Here is a 19,798-nt window from a genome sequence, read left to right on the forward strand (position 1 = left end):
AAGTGCATCGCTCGTTGCACCGCGAGAGCGAGAGCGTCGCGGGGAAGAGATTGCGGCGGCAGAGAGCGAGAAAGAGGAAGAAGCATGAGAGGCGGGGGAGGACGGGGCGAGACGCACAACGAGGTGAATCTCCAGTGTGGTCGAAAGGGATGGATGCGGAAAGGCAGAGACGAGGGGGCAGGCAGAGCGTACGTAGGGCACGGGGGAGAGGAGAACACGGACGCGTGGGGCGGCGGGTGGCGGGGCAAAGAGGAGCGGTACACATAGCGCGCCGGCTGTGCCGGGGTGTGGAGGGAGAGAACATCTACAATGCACCCGACATGCACGCGCGTACACACACACACACACACACACACACACACACACACACATACGCGCGCGCGGGACGAATTCACGAACTTCGGTCGACTCTCTCGCGTAGTCTCCACCCTCCCTTCCTCCCGCCCGACGTGGGAAACCTCTTCCCCAACGCGTCACCCAGCGGGGCGCGTGTTGTCTATCTCTGTCACCCTCTCGTCCGTCTCCCTCCTCAAACTCCCTCACGCCTCCCCCTCCCCCTTCGTCCCGATCCTCCACCCAGTCGTGTGTGTTTATACCGCACTTTATGGTACATACGTACCATATAGCGTACGTATATACATCGCTCTCGTGACGAGCGTAACGCGAGAACCTCTCTCACGCATACGCGCGAGTCCTTCGTACGGCGCGCGCCGTAGAAAGTACATAAACCGTCCTCATTCACGTCGATATCGTCAACTGTTGCTTCCTCCGTCGTCGCGCCGGTGGGTAAACCACCGACACCGCGTGTGTCCCGCGTGTTAAGGCGGGCTCGCTCAAGAGGAGCACGCGACTCTCCGAACGTGGGAGGGAGGAAACCGAACGACCGTATTAAACCATCCCGCTGCGTGGAAAGGTCCTGTCTGCGGACTACACCAAGGAAAATTTCCTTACGTTAAGGCAGGGAACAATGACTCTTCGAGTTATGCGGTTTATTCAATACTTGACATTAGACACTTCTTCTTGACTGACCGCAGAGGGATAATAGATCATAAATCACTGTGACAAAATAAGTCGAAGATTCGCAATTTGTTTTGTTGCCAACAGCAGTGACAAAAGTCACCGACACCTGCCACGTGGACAGTCACGTCCTCCTGGTTACGAGTCCGAGAGCAGCAGGTGCCATTGTGTTCCGGGGAGGACAACCCCCGCCGCCGTAGGCTGATTCCCGCTAGCCATTAACTGGCGGTGGGCGTGAAATTCACCCGCACAAAAGGCTCGCGGCGGTCTCGTTAATGGAGAGGGAAGAAAACGGGGCCGCGAAACTCTCCGTTCACATCTCGTTCTCTCTCTCTCTCTCTCCTCCCCTTCCCTCTCTTTGTTTCTCACCCTGTGTGTCTTCTCTTCTCCCTGTTCTCTTCTCTTCTCACGCTTAACCTTAACCTACCGCAAGAGGACTGGAGAGTTTCGCGCGGCGCGCGACTCCATCAGAACGCGACGCATCCCCGGAAGCCGAAGGTGTTCCGTACGAGGATGTGCGCTGTGATTTAAGCTCGACCCACGAATTTAGGGCACTCACAAGCGCTAACCTTAACCTTTATGTAAGCTACGCGGTACGATGAGTATATAGCGTACCGTATTCTTTCGAAGCGGAAAATCACCTACTTTTTTAGAAATAGAATAGAAATACAGTATTTAATTTAAGGGCGTCTGTGATGTTTAAGATATAAGACAGTCATATTTTGTACTTATGAAAAATTATATCTTCTTGCTACAAGATCATTTAATGAATCTTTTGGCAAAGATTTTTAGAGCTGTAAAAATTTATTTTATTTAAATTTATTTATATCATCCGTATTTCTATTTTATGCGCCGTTTTCAATTATATTTTATATGTCGAAAGAAAATTAAAATCGCGTTTCGTCTAAGCAACACGTGATTCTGGCTTACGGAATGTAGTGAAGAACCAACGAAAAACTATTCAACAAGAGTTTCTTCATAGACGATATGAAGCTACCTCGTTCTCTCCGCGAGCTCGCAAAGTATCGCTAACGGTTACTTCTATGGAAGATTCCCGCGGACGGAATCGCGCGAGAAAAGCCCGGATGAGAGCGACGAGGCCGGACAAAATCCGCTATTCTTCCACTTAACTCGTGAATGGTCGCACTACGAGTGTTTCATTCAGATAAATGATTTTTTTTTCACGCAGTGATTATATGAAATATGATTTACAACAAGTATTTTCTTCAAGTATTTTCTTATTATATTTATGCGCGTGTACAGTACCTCTTACTTTTTCAGAGTCGTCACCCTACAGAATGGAGCAGAGTATTAGAAAAGAATTAATTATGTGTACGTGTGTGTGTGTTGTGTGTGTACGTGTGTGTATGAACGGTGAGTTTCGCGCGTTTCTACTTTCTAACTAAACGTACCCTTTGTTTCGGTGCGGTTTATCGCTCCACATTAATGCCAGAAAGATGGAAAACATAAATGCGTTTCTCGAGTGAGTATTTCAAATAGCGAAGAAACAGATCTCCGTTCCTGAAAAACTTGATTCTATTGCCTGTCTTTAAGTCCGTAGGATTTATTTCGTCGACAACTGTCAAGTTATAACAATTAAGAAGAATCATTTTAAAGCCATGCGCGACATACAACGTTGTATAATAAAAAAAAGTGTATATATGTTTGAAATTAAACGGAGAACAATGACATTTATTGTCTGAAATTCAATGTCTCAATAGAGCTTCCGTAGTAAAAAGATTCGATACCTTCTATCAACATCTCGAGAATGGATCTACTTTGTAGGGAAACTCTTTCCCTCTCACTTTGTCGCAAGACAGACTAAAACCGTCAAAGAAGGTAATTTGTTTCAAAACTAGGATGACAGCTCTTTAAAAATAAACGCACGTATCGATGAAACTTCTCAAGAATTTACGTGTTACATAAAATAAGTGCTGTGCAGTTTCCTTTATCGGGAACAAATCGTGTGAAAGGATCGACGGTGCTTTCATCTAAATCCGATGAAAGAAAGAGGGATGAATCGAGAGGGAGGTGCGATAGATTCCACGCCGCGCCGTCTTTCGATACTGATCGTACCCGCGTACGCTCGCCGCACATGATTGACGTATCGATTACGCCGGGCGAATTTTTCAATCGCCGCAAACCGCTCGTACGTAACGTAAACAAAACAATGCGCAACGACGCGATGCCGATGCGAGGCGCGTACGATGCACCACGTGCCACGATGTCTCCGATGTCGGCGGAGGGGGATCACGAGAGGTGGGGTCGGGTGGAGACAGACAGCGGACGCGTTACAATATTCGTAATTCGTGATTCATCGATCTCGTAGACGATATGCTACACGCGCTCAGACATTTTTATGCCGCAGGCCACGTGTCCGCGTCGAATTTTATTGGCGATTTACGACAAACGTGACCTGAATTCGTTTAACTTTTTTGTGTGGACGTTCTAATTCTGCGCACATGAAATTAGAAATTGTTGTGGACAAAGAAAAGGAATGTTTCCTAGTGTTCATTATGCAGGGTGAGGCATTTCAAATGTTAAAAAATATTACCTCTGAAACTATGTATCATAGCAAAAAATATTTTAGATAAAAGTTATGTGATCAGAAAGAGGACAAAAAAAAATGATAAAATTCTCGAAAAGAGGTTCAAGAGAGGTTATATAAAAAAGTTATCATCATTTTTTCAATGGAATTATGTAATTTCTCTCATTACTTTGCACACAAAAGCATTAAAGCAGTGTCATCGAAAAACCAATAGTTTAAAGATATTTTATATTTTATTCTGGTATTTTTTAAAATATAAAATATTTAATAAACTATTAATTTTTTGATAAATGTACTTTAATGCTTTTATACACGAAATAATAAATCAATTAGTACAAAGAAAATATTGCAAAGAAACGTAGTGGGGACGCTTTAAGTGCATCTTAAAGTGGCTTCAATATACATTTTTCTATTAGCAAATTTTTAATTCGGCTTAATTAAATTCTTCTCGTGTATTACATCAGTTGGAAACTGCTGAAATGATAACTTTTATCTGAGAATGATACACGTGCAAGATGAGCAAGAAAAAGAGGAGTAAAAGTTAAGAATGTAACGAGCGAAGCTGCGTCAGAAGGTCACCAACTCAATCGCAATATTATTAATGATACTAACGTTGCTTAATCTGGTACGAATGATATGATATCGAAAAAGCATCGACGTTGCAGAAATACATTGAGGGCTTTTATCCAAGATGTACCGACAACGATAAATATGACCGAGAAAAAAGATAAACGAGAATAAAGAGAAACTTGTTTCGCTTTTATTAGAAAAAAAGTATACACAATGCTAAAGAATTATAAAAAGCACGATAAAAATGTAACAAAAGACGCAATTTTTTTTTTTAGATTTAAGTCGCATCGAGTCTTCTAAAACTTCAGATTTTAATACTAGAAAACTTGGAGGGCTCGCGAGCGGAATCTCCATGCCTAACAAGAAGACACGTGAAAGGTCGAAAAAGAGAGAAGATGATGTAATAAATATTGCTTAATTTTCGATCACGTTAAGGATGGCGCTCGTCCAACCGATCCTCACGCATTCGGTTACAAGTCGCGATCACAGACACGCGCGACGAGGAGGACAGGCTCGAGGCACTCGTGCCCGCTTCCCATGCATTTAAAAACGAGGACGCCGGCCGTAAATCACGCGGTTAGAGCGGAGCCCGGTCGCGTAGCGTAACACGACGGAGGTGTCCGTCCCTCCGTACGTACGTATGCACGTACGTACATACGTACGTACGCCTCGTCTCGTGGTTGCCGCCGCCACCGCCGCCGCCACGTGGTTTCTGCGGCAAAACTATGCGGCCACCGCCGCACGCCGGCCCGGCGAATTTATGAATGGGAGAAGCCTATTGACAGATCGCGCGTCGATAACTCTCTCGTTAATGGCCCGTGATGGTGGGCGCGCGAGGGCCGCCGGCGGCGGCGGGACGAAGGAGGCGGAGGTGCTCTCGGAGGGCGGGTGGGAGATAGGGGAAACTTGGACTCACTTTGTACTGACTCGCGGCGCGCCGCGCCGACGGACGGACGGGCCGCCACGATATGCAGCGATCCAAGTAACGTGCGCGGGAACGCGGAGTTCGGAAATCGATCGAAATAATGCATCTCGCGGGGTATAGTCGGCGCGTTTAGCAGCGCGTTCATCCCGCGGCGCGGAGAGAAATGCAATATTGAAATATGATTTCGAGCGTAAACCGCGCACGTACGTAAGCCCTCCACACCGAGAGTTGAATATTACTTGATATTTTGACATATGCATTAAAAAATATGTGTACAGGTATATGTATATGTGGGTGTAGAAAGAGAGAGAGAGAGAGAGAGAGAGAGAGAGAGAGAGGGAGATTTTGTACTAAATAGTATAAAAATTGAAAAACTTCCGTATTGTCGCTCTCATTACTTTAGGCTGAATATACGTAATTGTTTCCGAGCGATTAATGAAGCGAGATCCATTCTCATATGCAATCCCAGCTATTATGGGATTAGCGTATACGTTTTTGGTTAGCGGTTTGCCTCTCGGCATCAAATCAAATGCGCGGTCCGGTACCGCCACGCCGCTTACGTCGATAATACGGAAATACATCGCGAACAGAAATAGATTTCGCGGAGGAGTTATGTCACACACGTTGCGCTGGATCCGGTGAATCGATCGTAGTTGTGTTTATACGCTCATCTCGATAAAATTTGCCGGTACAGAGTTACAGTAAGTCAGCTTACGTGCGTTCAACGCGATGCGCTCGTGGTTTCCCGCGAAAAACTACAGTTTATTTTCATCAACAGAATTTAGGAATCACTGTCGGCGAAAGACTAAACACATACGCGCTAAATGTCGAACAATGCAGAATGTATTTGCAGAGTGAGATTGTATTTCAGTTCAGTAAAAATATTTCAACAGTATTTATGCATATTGGCTATTCTTTCTCTGTACTCATTTCCACTCTCTGTATCATAAATTAGCCCGAGATAATTAAGAATGATTGATATTGAATTGATAATAAAAATATTGTTTCTTCTTTCGAATATTTAGAGAAAATATCCGCCTGAGAGATTGTATCAATCGTTAAAAATAATTACGTTATAATTCCAATTTTATTATGTAATTCATTATAATAAAATATAATATTAAAAATTAAAGATTAATTTGGAAACGAGAATAATGAGTACATTAAACTACAGGTATTTTTTGGTATCTCTTGTAAAGCAAAAAGGATGTGCAACTTTGATGATAGTAATAGTAAAAATAATAGTATACAAGGCTGACGGATCTATGTCAAATCCTAATATTAATTAGATTATTATTGCTTCGTGGTATCGTCTCGCTTTTAATAAAATTAATCGAGTCCCAGCTCAATATTTCCTATTAGGCTTAAAGCACTAAATCATCGCTTCTTTCAAGAAATGGTCGGTCTTAGTGTTTTTAATCCGAAAATATTGAAAATTTTAGGAAAAAAACTATTTTTCTATCCAAGTTTCTTTGTCATTCTTTGTTATTTTTTTTTCTTATGGCCCCTTTACTGTCTTGTACATCAATTCTACAATTTTCTTTCCTATTTAGAAGCTCCAAATAATTCATAATAAATACATATAAGTAATTAATAAGTGATTAATCAGTAAAGTTTGCTTTTTATACAATTTCTATTAGAGTTTATTTAAATAATAAATTTCTTTCTGTAAAGCAATGAATGTTAATTAAAAAAAAAGAAGCCATTCAAATAGTAATGTATTGATAACTTTACTAAATGATAAATAATTGTTTCGTGCATGTGCATATTTCAAAAATGTATTAGCAAGTTGTCTTTGTATTATAGAATAGAAAAGGAAAATTTGCAGAATTTTAGTACGAGGTTATACAGTTAAACTTTATTTTTGACAAAAATAAAAAATACTGATACTGTACTTCACATCTCATTATCAATCGTTTTTTTTTGTATTTTTCGAAAAAATCTCGGCTCTTTTTTCGATTTTATTTTCCCAGAAAAGTAAGAACATCAATCAAGCTATAAAAATGTGCTGCCCAAGAACATAATGAATTGATAAAAATTATCGCTCAGTACACTATTACATAATTATAAGGTCAAAAGCTACAAATAAGACTTTGTAACTCATTGGATTGAAGGACAATTTGATAATAATCTGTATTTCTCTTTTACACTTGAAATAAACTTGTATGCTTGCAATTAAATTGTTTTATTTTACTGGAACCAGTTTGTATCGAAAACCAGTGACCGAATAGACATGAATTCGTGCAAAAGGGCGTGAGAGCGCGGGCGCGAATTTTTCCGTCAAGTTTAACGATGCGCCGACGACACGTGCACACCGAGACAACCATTTGTCGCGTACGATGCGAAACCACGTGGAAAAACTGCTGGTTTTGTCGGTCATCGGGCCACCGATGGTGCACCGGCCGTCGGAAGCGCCGAAAAACCCTCTCCTCTCCCTCATCTCTTCCTCCCCGTGCTTGCACCACCTTCATTCCCTAGACACACTGCTGTATTTATCGCCCGAATTTTGGCGCGTCCGTCGTTTGTGCGCCAATTTTACGCAGAAATGCAACGCTCGTCCGTTTGACGATTCCAAACGATTACTATTTTCCACAGTCGACAAAAGTCGCGAATCCAACACACCAATTTACGCTTATTGCGATCTAATTCAATCTAATCTAAAAAGGATAAAGTGAGATTTTTTTAGATTTTTTAGATCTTAGATTTCCAATAGAGTGCCAAAGTTGTCGAAGAAAAATCTCGAAATATTCCAATACATTTCTTTTGGTTGCTCTTCCACCCTTTTAATTTGTGAATTAAAAGATTTCTCAAGCTCTGGGTATGTGTGTGTGTTGAAGAATTTTAGAAATTCCTCACTAATTCCTCTCAATTCTGTCCGCCTAAGAAGTTCTTGCAATGTAAATCTACGTAAATTTGCATAAATTCGTATACGGGGAACTTTTGAACCGTCTCGGGATTTGAGTGGCACGCGACGCTGTTTACATACGCGTTTCGTTGTGAATAGCTATTCTACATGAAGTCCTTCGGACAAAAACATGAAAAGATAATCCTATTATCGTTAACATCTAATGACAGAGCAAGTTCCCTATATACGTAGGCCGGTTTCTTTCTGATTTCGGATAGCTCTATTAGGAGCGATCGTCGAAAGCAAACTCGGTAAGGGTGTGTGTTTCGACGGTATAATTTCACAAGAATGAACCTGCAGGTAATCGCAGAAATAGAACGGCGTTCGCGATCAACACTAAAAAGTGTCACACGATAGAGCGGTCCTTTTTTTCTTTCAATAGTAAAAACGCAGCGGGCGACAAGTCACCAATAATTTTCCTCACCCAGAGTGATAAATTGAAAAAAACCCCGGCGTAATAACGTCGGGATAAACAAGTTATACGGCAGATTGAAAAAAAATCAGTACTTTGATTAGCTTCAAAATTTATAACAGGTTCAACTTCATGGCAATTAACAGACTCATTTTTATAGCAAATGAGATTTGCGAATAATTTTCTAATTGAATTCAAGAGCTGTATATTAAATTTTGTATCCCGCAATCTCCGTGCAATCATTGTCGAGGGATATGGAGAGAAGAAATATTCGATAGAGAATATTTTATCTCGAGGTTTCTTACGATGGTGCGATGATTAACAAACCGGGGTCTAAATAACGCATGTGACGGTAACCTTTCCGCCGCGGCGAGAAATATCTCGGAAAACAATTCGGATGACGGTGGTGCAGAATTATGAGCGCGCTCTCCTCGTGGATTACGATTCGACGATATCGCGCCCCTCTCCTTCGATTTTGTCGCAAAACATTTCGCGCCGCTCAAAGACCTCGTGATGAAAAACAATCGCTAGGAAGAGGAACAGGAGGAGGGGAAAAAGGAAAAAGGACGAAAGCGAGGGAGAGAAAGGTAGAGTGGAGAACTCTACGAGAGAGGGGGGAGGGGGGAGAGGGAGAGAAAGAGAAAAAGAGAGAGAGAGAGCAAAAGCGAATATGTCTTTAAAAACACCCCCCTAGACCAGATCGGGTTGTTGTCGTCGTGGTAACCATGACGACGCTGCCCCTTGATGGTTGGTTACAACCGTATCCCCACCTAGCGTCTCCGAGCCGACGCTAGGTTTCCTCGCGGCGCTGGCCAAGCGAAGAGGAGGCACACAGCCAGCAGCTTCGGGGCGATCTCGCTCTCCCTCTCTGCCTTCCCCCGCGCTTTCCCTATCCACACCACTCGCTCCTCTTCACCGCGCTCTCCGCGCGGTGCTCCCTTCTCGTCCCAAGCCCCACCAAGCGCTATCAAGCTGCCGCTCTGTCGTTCGCTCTCCTCCCCCCTTTTCTCGCCCTCCCCGCTGACTCCACGACCCACACACACATATACACACACACACACACACACACACACACACACACACACACACACACACACACATATACATAGTACGCAAGCCACCTCGTCGTCGTTCCCCCTTCGACGAGCTTCGCCTCGTCATCCTCTTTCCCCTTGCGGCTGCCCTCCCGCCGCGGCCGCCGCCGCCGCCGCCACCGCCATTCTCCCTCCCCCTGCAACCCCGCGCCGGGCCAAGGAAACGCGGGATCGCTTCGAATTCAAACTACCGAACACGAGGTTACCACGCGTCAAATCTGACACTTGGTCGTCCTCGCGCCTCGCGCGCGGAGCAAGTAGATTTTTCCATGGGTGCTTTCCGCTACGAGCGAGCGAGCGGGAAACGTCGATCGATTTTCAAGAACGATGTTACGCGCGCCACGAACGAACGGCGAGTCCTCGTTTCTTTTCTTTTTCGTTCTACTTTGCATCCAAAGTAGGCGGTTGTACGATAGAGCTTGCTATTAGTCGCGATTAAAAATTCCTCGATGATAAAACTCGGGATTTGATTTTCCCGGGAGAGCGCAATGTTTCAATATTTCTCCCATCGGTGTTTCGTGCGTGCCCCGCGTACCTAGTAACGTTGTTATCGAAAAGACTAAAGGTCCCGACGGCAAAATACTCGGAGTCGTCGTCTCGTCGCTCTCTTACGCCGAGCGACAAGCGCGCGCGCGCGCGGGCGATCACGTAACCCGCTCGCTCTCCTCGACCGGCACGTAACGCGGAAACGCGGCACGCGTGTCGTACACGCCGAAGGAAGGGAACGCGTACACACGGGGAAGCGCGAGCGCGCGCGAGGGAGGGGATAGGGGGTTGCGGCGAAAAAAGGACGGCGGCCTGAGCGACGCGGCATGCGGGAGCAAAAGTGAGAAAGAGAGAGAGAAAAGTGTATGTGTATGTGTGTAGGTGTATGTGTGTGTACGATGCGCGCGGAACCGCGCGCGAAACTCACCTGACTGACGTCGCACCACATTATTATTTCGCTGACACTGATGACAGCATCTTGGTACGCTGCTGCTGCACTGCCACCGCGCACGGTGCCACCGCGACGGTCCGTTTTTATTTTCCCTGCTCTCCGCGTGACTCGGTGATTCGCGGCGAGAACGGAGAGAAAAGTCACGACGACGTACGGCGGTACGTGGAACCGAAGTTCCACGTTACTTCAGCCGTGGGCACGATGAGGTTCCTGTTCCGCAAATGCCCGTCCCCTTTCTCTCTCTCTCTCTCTCTCTCTCTGTAACCTCTGTCTCTCGCGTTTCTCTTTCACACTGTGTGTCTCTTCACTTCCCGTCCGTCTTTCCCGGTAACGTGTCTGTTAGCGTTTCGTTACTTTCTTTCTTTTTTTTATTTTTTGTTTGATTCACAGTCTCACGAAAAACGCACTCGCGCGACGTTAAGTGTCGGCCGCCGGTAGCCCGGTTAGCTCCTCAAGTAACATCGCACGATCACTCTCCGAACAGATGACAACGCGACTGTCATCGACGCACACGACAGCAGCTAGCTGGCCATGCAAAGCATTACTGAATACTCTGACAACACTCCTCGCCGAGTAGCGCCGCTCGGTTTTCTCCCGAGCGCGCTCGGCCGTTTCCGGCTGCGCTCGGCCCACCTGCACTCCGACACGAAACGTACGCCAGTGCCGTAGACTCGCTCCGACGAGCCACCGTCTTTGCCAAGTGCGACGCGCGCGCTTTGTCGCCCGCGTCGAATTTCGGCATCGACGCACAGAGAAATGCCGTAATGCCGACGTACGATCGCCCGAGGAGCGATCATCCAGAAATAATTTGTTATCGCGACTCGCAAAATTGTCGCTAATGCACACGCTTGGAGAGAAAAGTACGAGCCTTCGACCTGGCGCGACCGTTTCGATCGACGATAACATATGCTTTGTGTCGTTCTTAACGTGACATTTCGAGAAAAAAAGTCGATCGCCCGTGCGGGGTGCATAATGCCATATTGTTAGCGCCCGAACGCCCTGATGGTAATTGATATAAATGGAAGGATACGTTTCATTCACGTCGCGTAAATTAATTACATAATTAATATCGGATTTAATATCGTAGGACTGTGTATGTCACTCTGTTCGCTCGCAAAAGGAAATTCATTGTCGAAGTGTGTGCACAGCTTTTCAGGGATAAACAATGCTTTTATGTCGAATGATCGGTGGCGCTCATTAGTGCGCGGAGTGACCGAGGGATGAAGGGGAGAGGAGGATACCAGAGGAGGTTGCGCGTCGTAGCATATAATAATAAAAGAAACGGATTCTCTAGGATTCGCGTTGAATATCCTCCTCTCCCCTTCATCCCATACAACATACTTCATCCGAAGGACATTTTTGGGGAACGTCTTTAGAATAGTACGAACGTTCTTAGGATGTCCTTCGGAGGAGTCTATGTTGTCTAGACTCTCCTCTCTGTCTTCCCCGCGATCGAGAAAAATCGTTCTGTACGAGAAAGTCCGTGATAGCGCGGGCTGGTCGATGAAAGTTATCGGAGAATGGATCGGCGTTGCGCGGCCGTTGAAATATTTCAGCGACGCAGCAAAAACTCAAAATGACTCTGCGAGCGCGCAGCCCGCGCGCGGATCGCGCCGATTCCCCGACTCGTCGCGCCGTCGTGCCGCTTAATATCTTACGAGACGACCGAGATAGCACGGTCAATCGCGCCACTGCGCGACACCAGGACCTTGCGCGGCCAGCAAGGTGATCACGCGCGAAGAGCGACGGAGAAGTGTTCCCCGTCACTTCTTTCGTTCTCCAAACAAAAATCAAAGGAACAATTTGTCCTATTCTATTTGACCAACGTGCATTCTACATAATTTTCCTTTGCATCGTGTGATGTTATTTATCGATATGATAACAATTGCGATATAGAAATTAAGATGAAATTAATCCGAGCAAGGAGAATAACACAATTAATATATTGCGAAAGGTGAATTTATCTGGTTAACGATTTCCAAAACGTACAACATTCGCTGAGACGCGACGTTCGCGTGTTGGCTCATGAGGAGGAAAAAAAGGGGAGAACCGAGAGAAAACGGAGAAGAGGACGCGCAGAGAGGAACTCCCGCGCGCGCGCGCGCGTGCGGGAGTGAGGCTACGTGAGCGCGTCCGTGAGTAAATTTTCATGCGGCCTTAAAAACTCAAGGCGTATAGAGCCTCGGAGGTTCGTACGTCGGGAACGTACGTTGAGAGCGTCGAGAGCAGCGACAGCGGTGGCGGTGGCGGTGGCGGCGGCGGCGGCGGCGGCGATGGTGGCGGTGGTGGTGGTGGCGGCGACAGCAGCAGCAGCAGCCTTCACCTCCTCGGGAACCTCCTCGTGGCACAGGGGCCCCCGAGAGCACGAGGGAGTCGGCCTAACGCCACTAGGTTCGAAACTCGCCACTGTGACTGGCTGGCTGTATACGGCGCGCAGCGTAAGAGAGCAGCTGAGAGAGGAGGTCTCGGCTCTCGCTCGCTCGCTCGCTCGCTCGCTCGCGCAGCCGAGCCAGCCAGCCAGCCAAGCCAGCGAGCCAGCCAGCCAGCCAGCCAGCCTGCGAAAGCAGCGTAAGCAGCGACGGCGCGGCGCGGCGCGGCGCGGCGCGGCGACGGGCGGTCGGGGACGGAGGAAAGGGCAGACAACGCGCGAGCCACGTTCTATACGGCACGCAGCCTAAGAAAATTCACCGGGAACATTTTTATTCCCTATCGGGTAAAAGGGGCGCGTCATCGGGACGCCGCGACGGCGAAAGGACGCTGGGGGACGTGCGCCGTCGTTCTACGATCGGCTGACCTCCCGGCGTCGGCCAATTCCGCGAATTTTGCGCGTCATTCCGTATGCGGCCGCGAGGCAGAGCGCGCGGGCTTCGAGGTCTTTCTCCACAGCGGAGAGACCGAGAGCGCGCGGGCCGTTGCTATACGCTGCCGACGACGACGCGGCTCCAAGCCGACGCGTAACGTCCGAGCCTCGGCGTTTCTCTTCGGAGGCGACGGCGACGGCGACGGCGACGGTGGATATGGCGGGGCGACTCGGCGTATATTTTCAGCATAGCTCATCGCGATATCGCATCAGCAAACGTGCTTCTTTAACTTATTAAACTGCGCGGAAAAAATGTCGTAAATATACATAAGGAGCTGATATTCCTTCTCTCTCTCTTTCTTTTCTTTCATACAATTTTAACAAATTTTATCTCTCGATACAATATTATCGAACGCGGCAATAGCGCTCTATCGAGCTTGCCGAGACTCGATAAAATCGATAGCGAAAATTCTTCGTGAAAAATTTTGAAATCGCGAAATATAAATTTACCATTCTTCTTTCTAATTATTTCATTTTTAAAGCCAAGATATTCCATCGTTTATCAGAAAGAACCTATGCGATGTGGATCAATGAAAACGACAGTAACTCAAGTTTCTTTATTGTACTATACAGAGGATGAATGTACAAGATGCATGAGATCGAGAGGAGATCGACGTTCGGCGGAAGCCAGATGTCCTGGCGAAGCGCGCGCCGGGATTTCCCGGTGACGATTCTTCGTCGACCGGCGCGTAACGTGTTCGGTTGTCGTTGTTGCCGCGGAAACTGAAGCCACGGAACGAGAGAGCGGCTGTGAGTCGTACGATGGATGGTGACTTTTAACTGGTCGGCGCGAGATTGCGCGGACATTGCCAAGCATTGAAACGGCCACACGTCGCGAGCGCGCTTACGTGGACGCACGGCGACGAGGACGAGGACGAGGACGACGACGACGACGGCGACGGCGACGAGGACGGTGACGAGGATGGGGACTCCAGCACGAGAGAAAAGCGACCGGCCGAGTTTACGATTGGCTAGCTACGGCACGGAGGATGAATTGTGGCCAATGAATGTCCTTGCTCGCCCAACGAGGCCGTGGCGACGCGAACACGCCTTATTCGAACACGGGGCGCGCATGCACGGCCGCGCGACGACCGCGAAAACGGCCGCGAGGTAGAAGGGAATTTAGAATTTGGCACGATGCTGCGCGCTTCCGCCCGCATTCGGTAGTTCTCTGCCTTTCCCATTCGCGACGTCGACGCGTCATTTCATTTCAAATATTTCAGACGAATCCTCGATAGTTTTATTATTAAATTATTATTTAATTATTTATCAATTATTTTATTATTAAATGTCTTCGTTTTGATTCGATTTCTTGTTAAACTCTTGATGATACGGAGTAATTTCTGCACAAGTATTTCTCAAATGCATTTCTCAATATACTTCAATGTATTTCTCAATATATTTCAACGTATTTCTCAATAATATATTTCACGCATAAAAATTCTAAAAAAAAAAGAGTATCGCATGGAAGGAAGAATTCCCTGGGACATAGAAAATATTTCTACAAGAACAATTCTATTGCAGCGTCTAAAAATTTAGTTAAGATGCAGATCAGAAAATAATGTTGTTGCGCAATCAAAATAATTATATAAGCATAATATTGCTGCAGTTATGACATTTAAGCAATCAAGTTAAGCATCTGATACAATTTTTTTAAATGATTCAACATAATTATTTTCAAATCGGTACTTCAGCAAAATTATTCTTTCCATGCATATTTATGATTAGAACAATCAATTTGGTAGTTTCAGACTGCAAGAGGGGCTATATTGTGTGTAACTGCGTAAAGTTACAGAACAGAAACTTGTCCTTGAATATTTTTATTTCCCATATTTCTCAACGAACGCACCGTTTAATACAAAGGTACCCGCAGAATTCAGTTCGTCGAGATTTGCCGCGCACAGGCGCCGCCGGACTTTCTCGCCGAGACTCTAGGAGCGTTCGTTAGTGCCTCGGCGAAGCTACTCGGCGAGAGATACCCAACGGTGGGGATCAGGAAACAGCAGAGATGTGGCGGGACGTTTTACGATCGTCTTCGAAAGCTGCGACTCCTGTGTGCATTTCCGGCCTGAATTCTTAAACCACTGTCGAATAGACTTCTTTACGCGAAAGACGAGAATCGTTCGACCTGTCTCGAAAACGCGACTCAAGAGCCAAATTCCTTCACTTATTAAACGCTCCTATCACGAACTGTTCACATTTGTTTTGCAGACAAGCAACCGCTTATTGGAAAATTTAACTTAATTATTAGAAAGCGAAATCCAAAATAAAATATAACACAGAAGTTAGATGAATGAACGTTGGAGCTCGTGAACGTTTATATATCGAGAAATGTTTTCTACGGAAATAGCAAATTTAAACATAAAAAAATATGTAAAATATGAACGAAATATACATGTATGTAGGATATATTAAAGAAAACCACGTGCTTTCTCGTCAAATATCAAATAATTCTTTTTTTACAAAAAATTATTACTAGGTACCTATTAATTCTTCCATTGATCATAACTTTTTATGACAAATTAATATCCATTTCTATCAATGTAGATTAACTCTAATCTAGACTTGACTTACTTTTCCTAGTTTTAAGAATTAGAAACATACCATATAAGGAGCAAATTAAACTGATATTAATGTTAATCTACATTGGTAGAAATGTAAAGAAGTGATCCAAAATAAAGAATTAAAATTGCAGATAGACATCACACGCAAGATTAACTGGAAAGATGCATCGCGCGTTACATCAATACGCGACGTCGAACCAAGCGAAATCCGCGCGTTGTTCGTGTACAGTTATGGCACGATTCTGCCTAGCTGTAACTCCGAGAAAGAGCCGGTGAAAACCGTATTACACCGGCGATGTGGTGCAGCAACAAGATATACCGGGACGGTTGGCTCAATTTTCCCGCCGTTCCCGCCACTCTCGCCATTCCCGCCTTTCGCCTCCGCGACACCAAAAGTTGTTTCACGGGCGCGTCTCTCTTGCGCCTTGAGAACATCGTCGCGGAGAGATGCGTCTTTGCACCCTCTCTCCTTCACAATGATGGTTTAATAATCTTCTTAGTCAAATTGCAGTGTACATATTTTCAATAAACAACGTTGTTAACAAATATATTTGGTATAATCTGTTTCAACCTTGTTACAGTTTATCTGTAGAAATGTATATTATAAGATACAGTGAAAAAAGATTGGTCATAACTATCAAATGTGAATAAAATGTAAATAATGTCAATTAAATATTTGGTTAACAACGAAAAATAAATTTAAATTAAGATCCTGGTTACACCAGTCAAAAGCAGTCTTAGTGCTCAGTAATATTTTCCTGAGTGAATTTACATACTAAAAATAAGCAAAAATAATTTTGGTAATATTTATTAAATATTTAAGAAAGTAAATTATTTTTTATAAAATATTTATTTTATTCAACGGTAACTATTGCTTTACTTATTTTATTTTTCTAAAAATTTTCTTTTATAGGGTTAAAAAAATAGAATTTTAAAAACTCTAATAAAGAGTTTTTAGAAAATAAACGAGTCGTCAAAATCTCTACGGCCATTTACAGTTTTATTCGAGGGATCTAATGGATGGCGCAATTTTTGACCGCATACATTCGTGTTCTATCTCATATGCCCTGCAAGATAAAACTCTAGCCACGAATCGAGCGGCGTTGCTCGGCGATTCGGAATCGGAGGCACCTGTTAACACAGGCCGCCTCGGCGCGCCGGTGACACCGACATCCGGGGACGATGACAGGTGCTGTAGGCTAATCGGTTAATTCGACAGCTCGTGCATACGCGTGACTTCCATTCGCCGAGCGGCTCGTGCCGATTGTTATCGGCCCATGAATTAGAGCGCTAATATAGGAGCAATCAGGGAGGGACGGCCAAATGAACAATCTGGACAAAACATCCTTACCGAGGGTGAGAGGATGACCGTGATTATTTAAAAAATTTCAGACTTTACCTTCAATACGGGTCAATTAATTATAAAATTTTCATAAAGATACAATATTCTCGACGTGCGTACGCGGATACCGATGAATTTATATGCGGATGCAGAAACGGTTACCGCAAAGTGTCGATCGTTAAGATATGTAGAAATATACGGGAAAAGTATTTGCATACAGACAAATTTGTGTGTTTTTTTTTGCAAAGTATTTACAGAGTGTCCGAAAGTTTTTCTTTCTCTTCAACGTAAAATGGATTTTTTCTCCTGTTATGGACAATATTTAATTATTCCTCGTATAAATGTATGTTTAATACTTTATTTTATTTTCTTCTGTCGAAAAAATCAGATTTCTCTCATCTATAATAATTTTATTTTTACCAAGTTTACTTTAAGTTTAAGAATTGGCCTTTTAAAAATTTGTAGCAATATGTGTATTGTGTAAGACTACCGACTTTTCATGCGTAGTCGAGCATCGTCTGATACCAACGTCGCGTCGATACGAGGCATCGATATCTGGTTTCGTCATAACTATCATAAGTCTATACATAGAGTGCTGTCTAAGAATCTCTAAGAAAACAGCTTGGAACACTTCACGTGGCCCGTCCAGCACATGCATAAGTATAAAAATGTATTTTTCCTATTACAGAGCGGTTAAAATCCACAAAATTAAAGCCGCAGCTTAAAATTGAAGAATATGAAGTTAGTATCTTTCTCACTCTGTTGCCTCTTCTAACAAAGAGATGCTACCGAGTTATAGTATGAGAAAGATACTACGACCGAAGCAATTAACATTTTCAATCTTAAACCGCCAATTATGGGCTTTCTGGCGGGCGGCGAAATCTTTTCTTTTCGGTCTACGTATATAATATCGGTGACTCTCTGAAGATGATCGTCGACCGCTAATAAAGCGGAAAGAGAGAAAGGAAGCCGAATGCATCAACAGTCGTTTCACGCGACACGTCTTATCGGCGCGTCGGGGGTGATAAGGCTATCTTTATCAGTGATAAAGTCGTTTTGAAGCTCGACTTTATCTCGGTCGCGAGAACACGAGCGCGAAAGTACGTCATAACGCACAACACGCAGAGATTATACGATGCTTCGAGATATCGATAATTATCTCTCGATATCACGTATTTTTAGTATCGATACTTTATCTTTGATATATTTATCAATAGAAATTAACGAAAATTAATGTATCATAAGAAATGTAAATTGAGATCATTAATGCCGTTTGATACAATTATATTTAGCGATTAAATTTCTCTGTGATATTTAAAAGATTTATCTTTTCATTTACACAATTAAGAGTATGGCTCAATTCTCAGACGACAAGTCTAAAATCGGATCATAAAACACCTTTAAGACGCCTCGTGGCCTGATTTTAGATTATGCGCTATTTGGCTTTTTTTGTAAAAGAACAATGAATCTACTATTAAAAGCGAATCTTACCTTAGATTTAATTATAATTCAATCAAAAATTTAATTGAATTTAATTATAATCATTTTTATTTGAAATTATTTTAAGAATTTGAATCTATGATTTTAATCCAAATTATTTAAAAAAATATATTTAAAATGTCCATCATCATATAATCAATCATGTAATCAATAGTATTTTCTTTTACATAAAAACCTTTTTTATTAATATATATTAAAATTTGATTCGAGAATAATTACGTTGTTAATTGAAAGTTATGTTTCGATTCGATTTAATTTAATTTAATTCGGTATCAAAAAACCTTTGCGCATTTCTATATACTTAAAGATATTATAAATATTTTTATTAATTTACTATTTCAATTTTATTAATTTAAGGGAAAAGCATCAAAAAGCATTACATCTTTTTTATTGACTAATGCAATAAATTAAATTAGGGAATATGACATTAAATATTAACATTTATCTTATTCATGAACTTTGCACTTTTCGCAAATAACATCATTTCATGGGAAACTGATGAAATTTCTCGCGAAATTAAGTGAAGAGACAACTGAATCTCTCATTACTGTGCGATAAATTGTGTTCTGCTACATTTCAACAAATACTATTTTAATTAATGTTGAATTTATTTAATTTATATCGATACGGTATATTGTATGCGCTGTATAGTGTCGTTTTTCCAGGACAACAATTAATCTCGAGGCTCGTGGGCCTAAAGTAGTGGATCGTCGTGCTGACGCATAAGTGAAACTGCAAAAAATCTCGGAACTATTTCGAACGGGCGATGCAACGTACAAAGTTCATTGAATTCTATATGTTTTGTGCAGAGCCATTGTTCTGATAAAAATCCTTCGATTTTCAACGGTTTCCTAATGTTAATCAAATAATTCCACGATGGTTGATCTAATTAGCCGAGTCGAGATAAATTTTTGCCTTCGCACGGAAATGATTCGCGATGGCCAGCGCAATTACTTCGAGTTCATTTTTATTCAAGGTTGGCATGCTGATATCATAGAGAAAGAAGACAGTAATGGATAAATAGATAGATAAATAGGCAAAGAGAAAGAGAGCGAATCCTCATAGTAGTAGTAATAGTAGTACGTAAAACTCTCGCCCCACCTCTTCCTCCTCTTCCACCCCCG

At 43.7% G+C, this 19,798-nt stretch overlaps 1 protein-coding gene across 2 annotated transcripts in view; it reads right to left on the reverse strand.

Moving 5' to 3' along the window:
* LOC105195667 (basic-leucine zipper transcription factor A) overlaps positions 1-19,798 on the reverse strand; it is a 101,589-nt gene that overhangs the window by 47,826 nt on the left and 33,965 nt on the right. The window contains exon 1 of one of the 2 annotated variants that reach the window (XM_026133632.2): positions 10,385-11,947. The exons of the other annotated variant lie outside the window; for it this stretch is intronic. Within the exon in view, the coding sequence (XP_025989417.1) occupies positions 10,385-10,405 (21 nt within the window). The 5' untranslated portion in view covers positions 10,406-11,947. Of the gene's footprint in view, positions 1-10,384; positions 11,948-19,798 lie in introns of those variants that run through there. 2 annotated transcript variants of the gene reach the window in all.

This window comes from Solenopsis invicta, chromosome 4 (assembly GCF_016802725.1).
Source record: "Solenopsis invicta isolate M01_SB chromosome 4, UNIL_Sinv_3.0, whole genome shotgun sequence".
In the NCBI taxonomy this organism is placed as follows: Eukaryota; Metazoa; Arthropoda; class Insecta; order Hymenoptera; family Formicidae; genus Solenopsis; species Solenopsis invicta.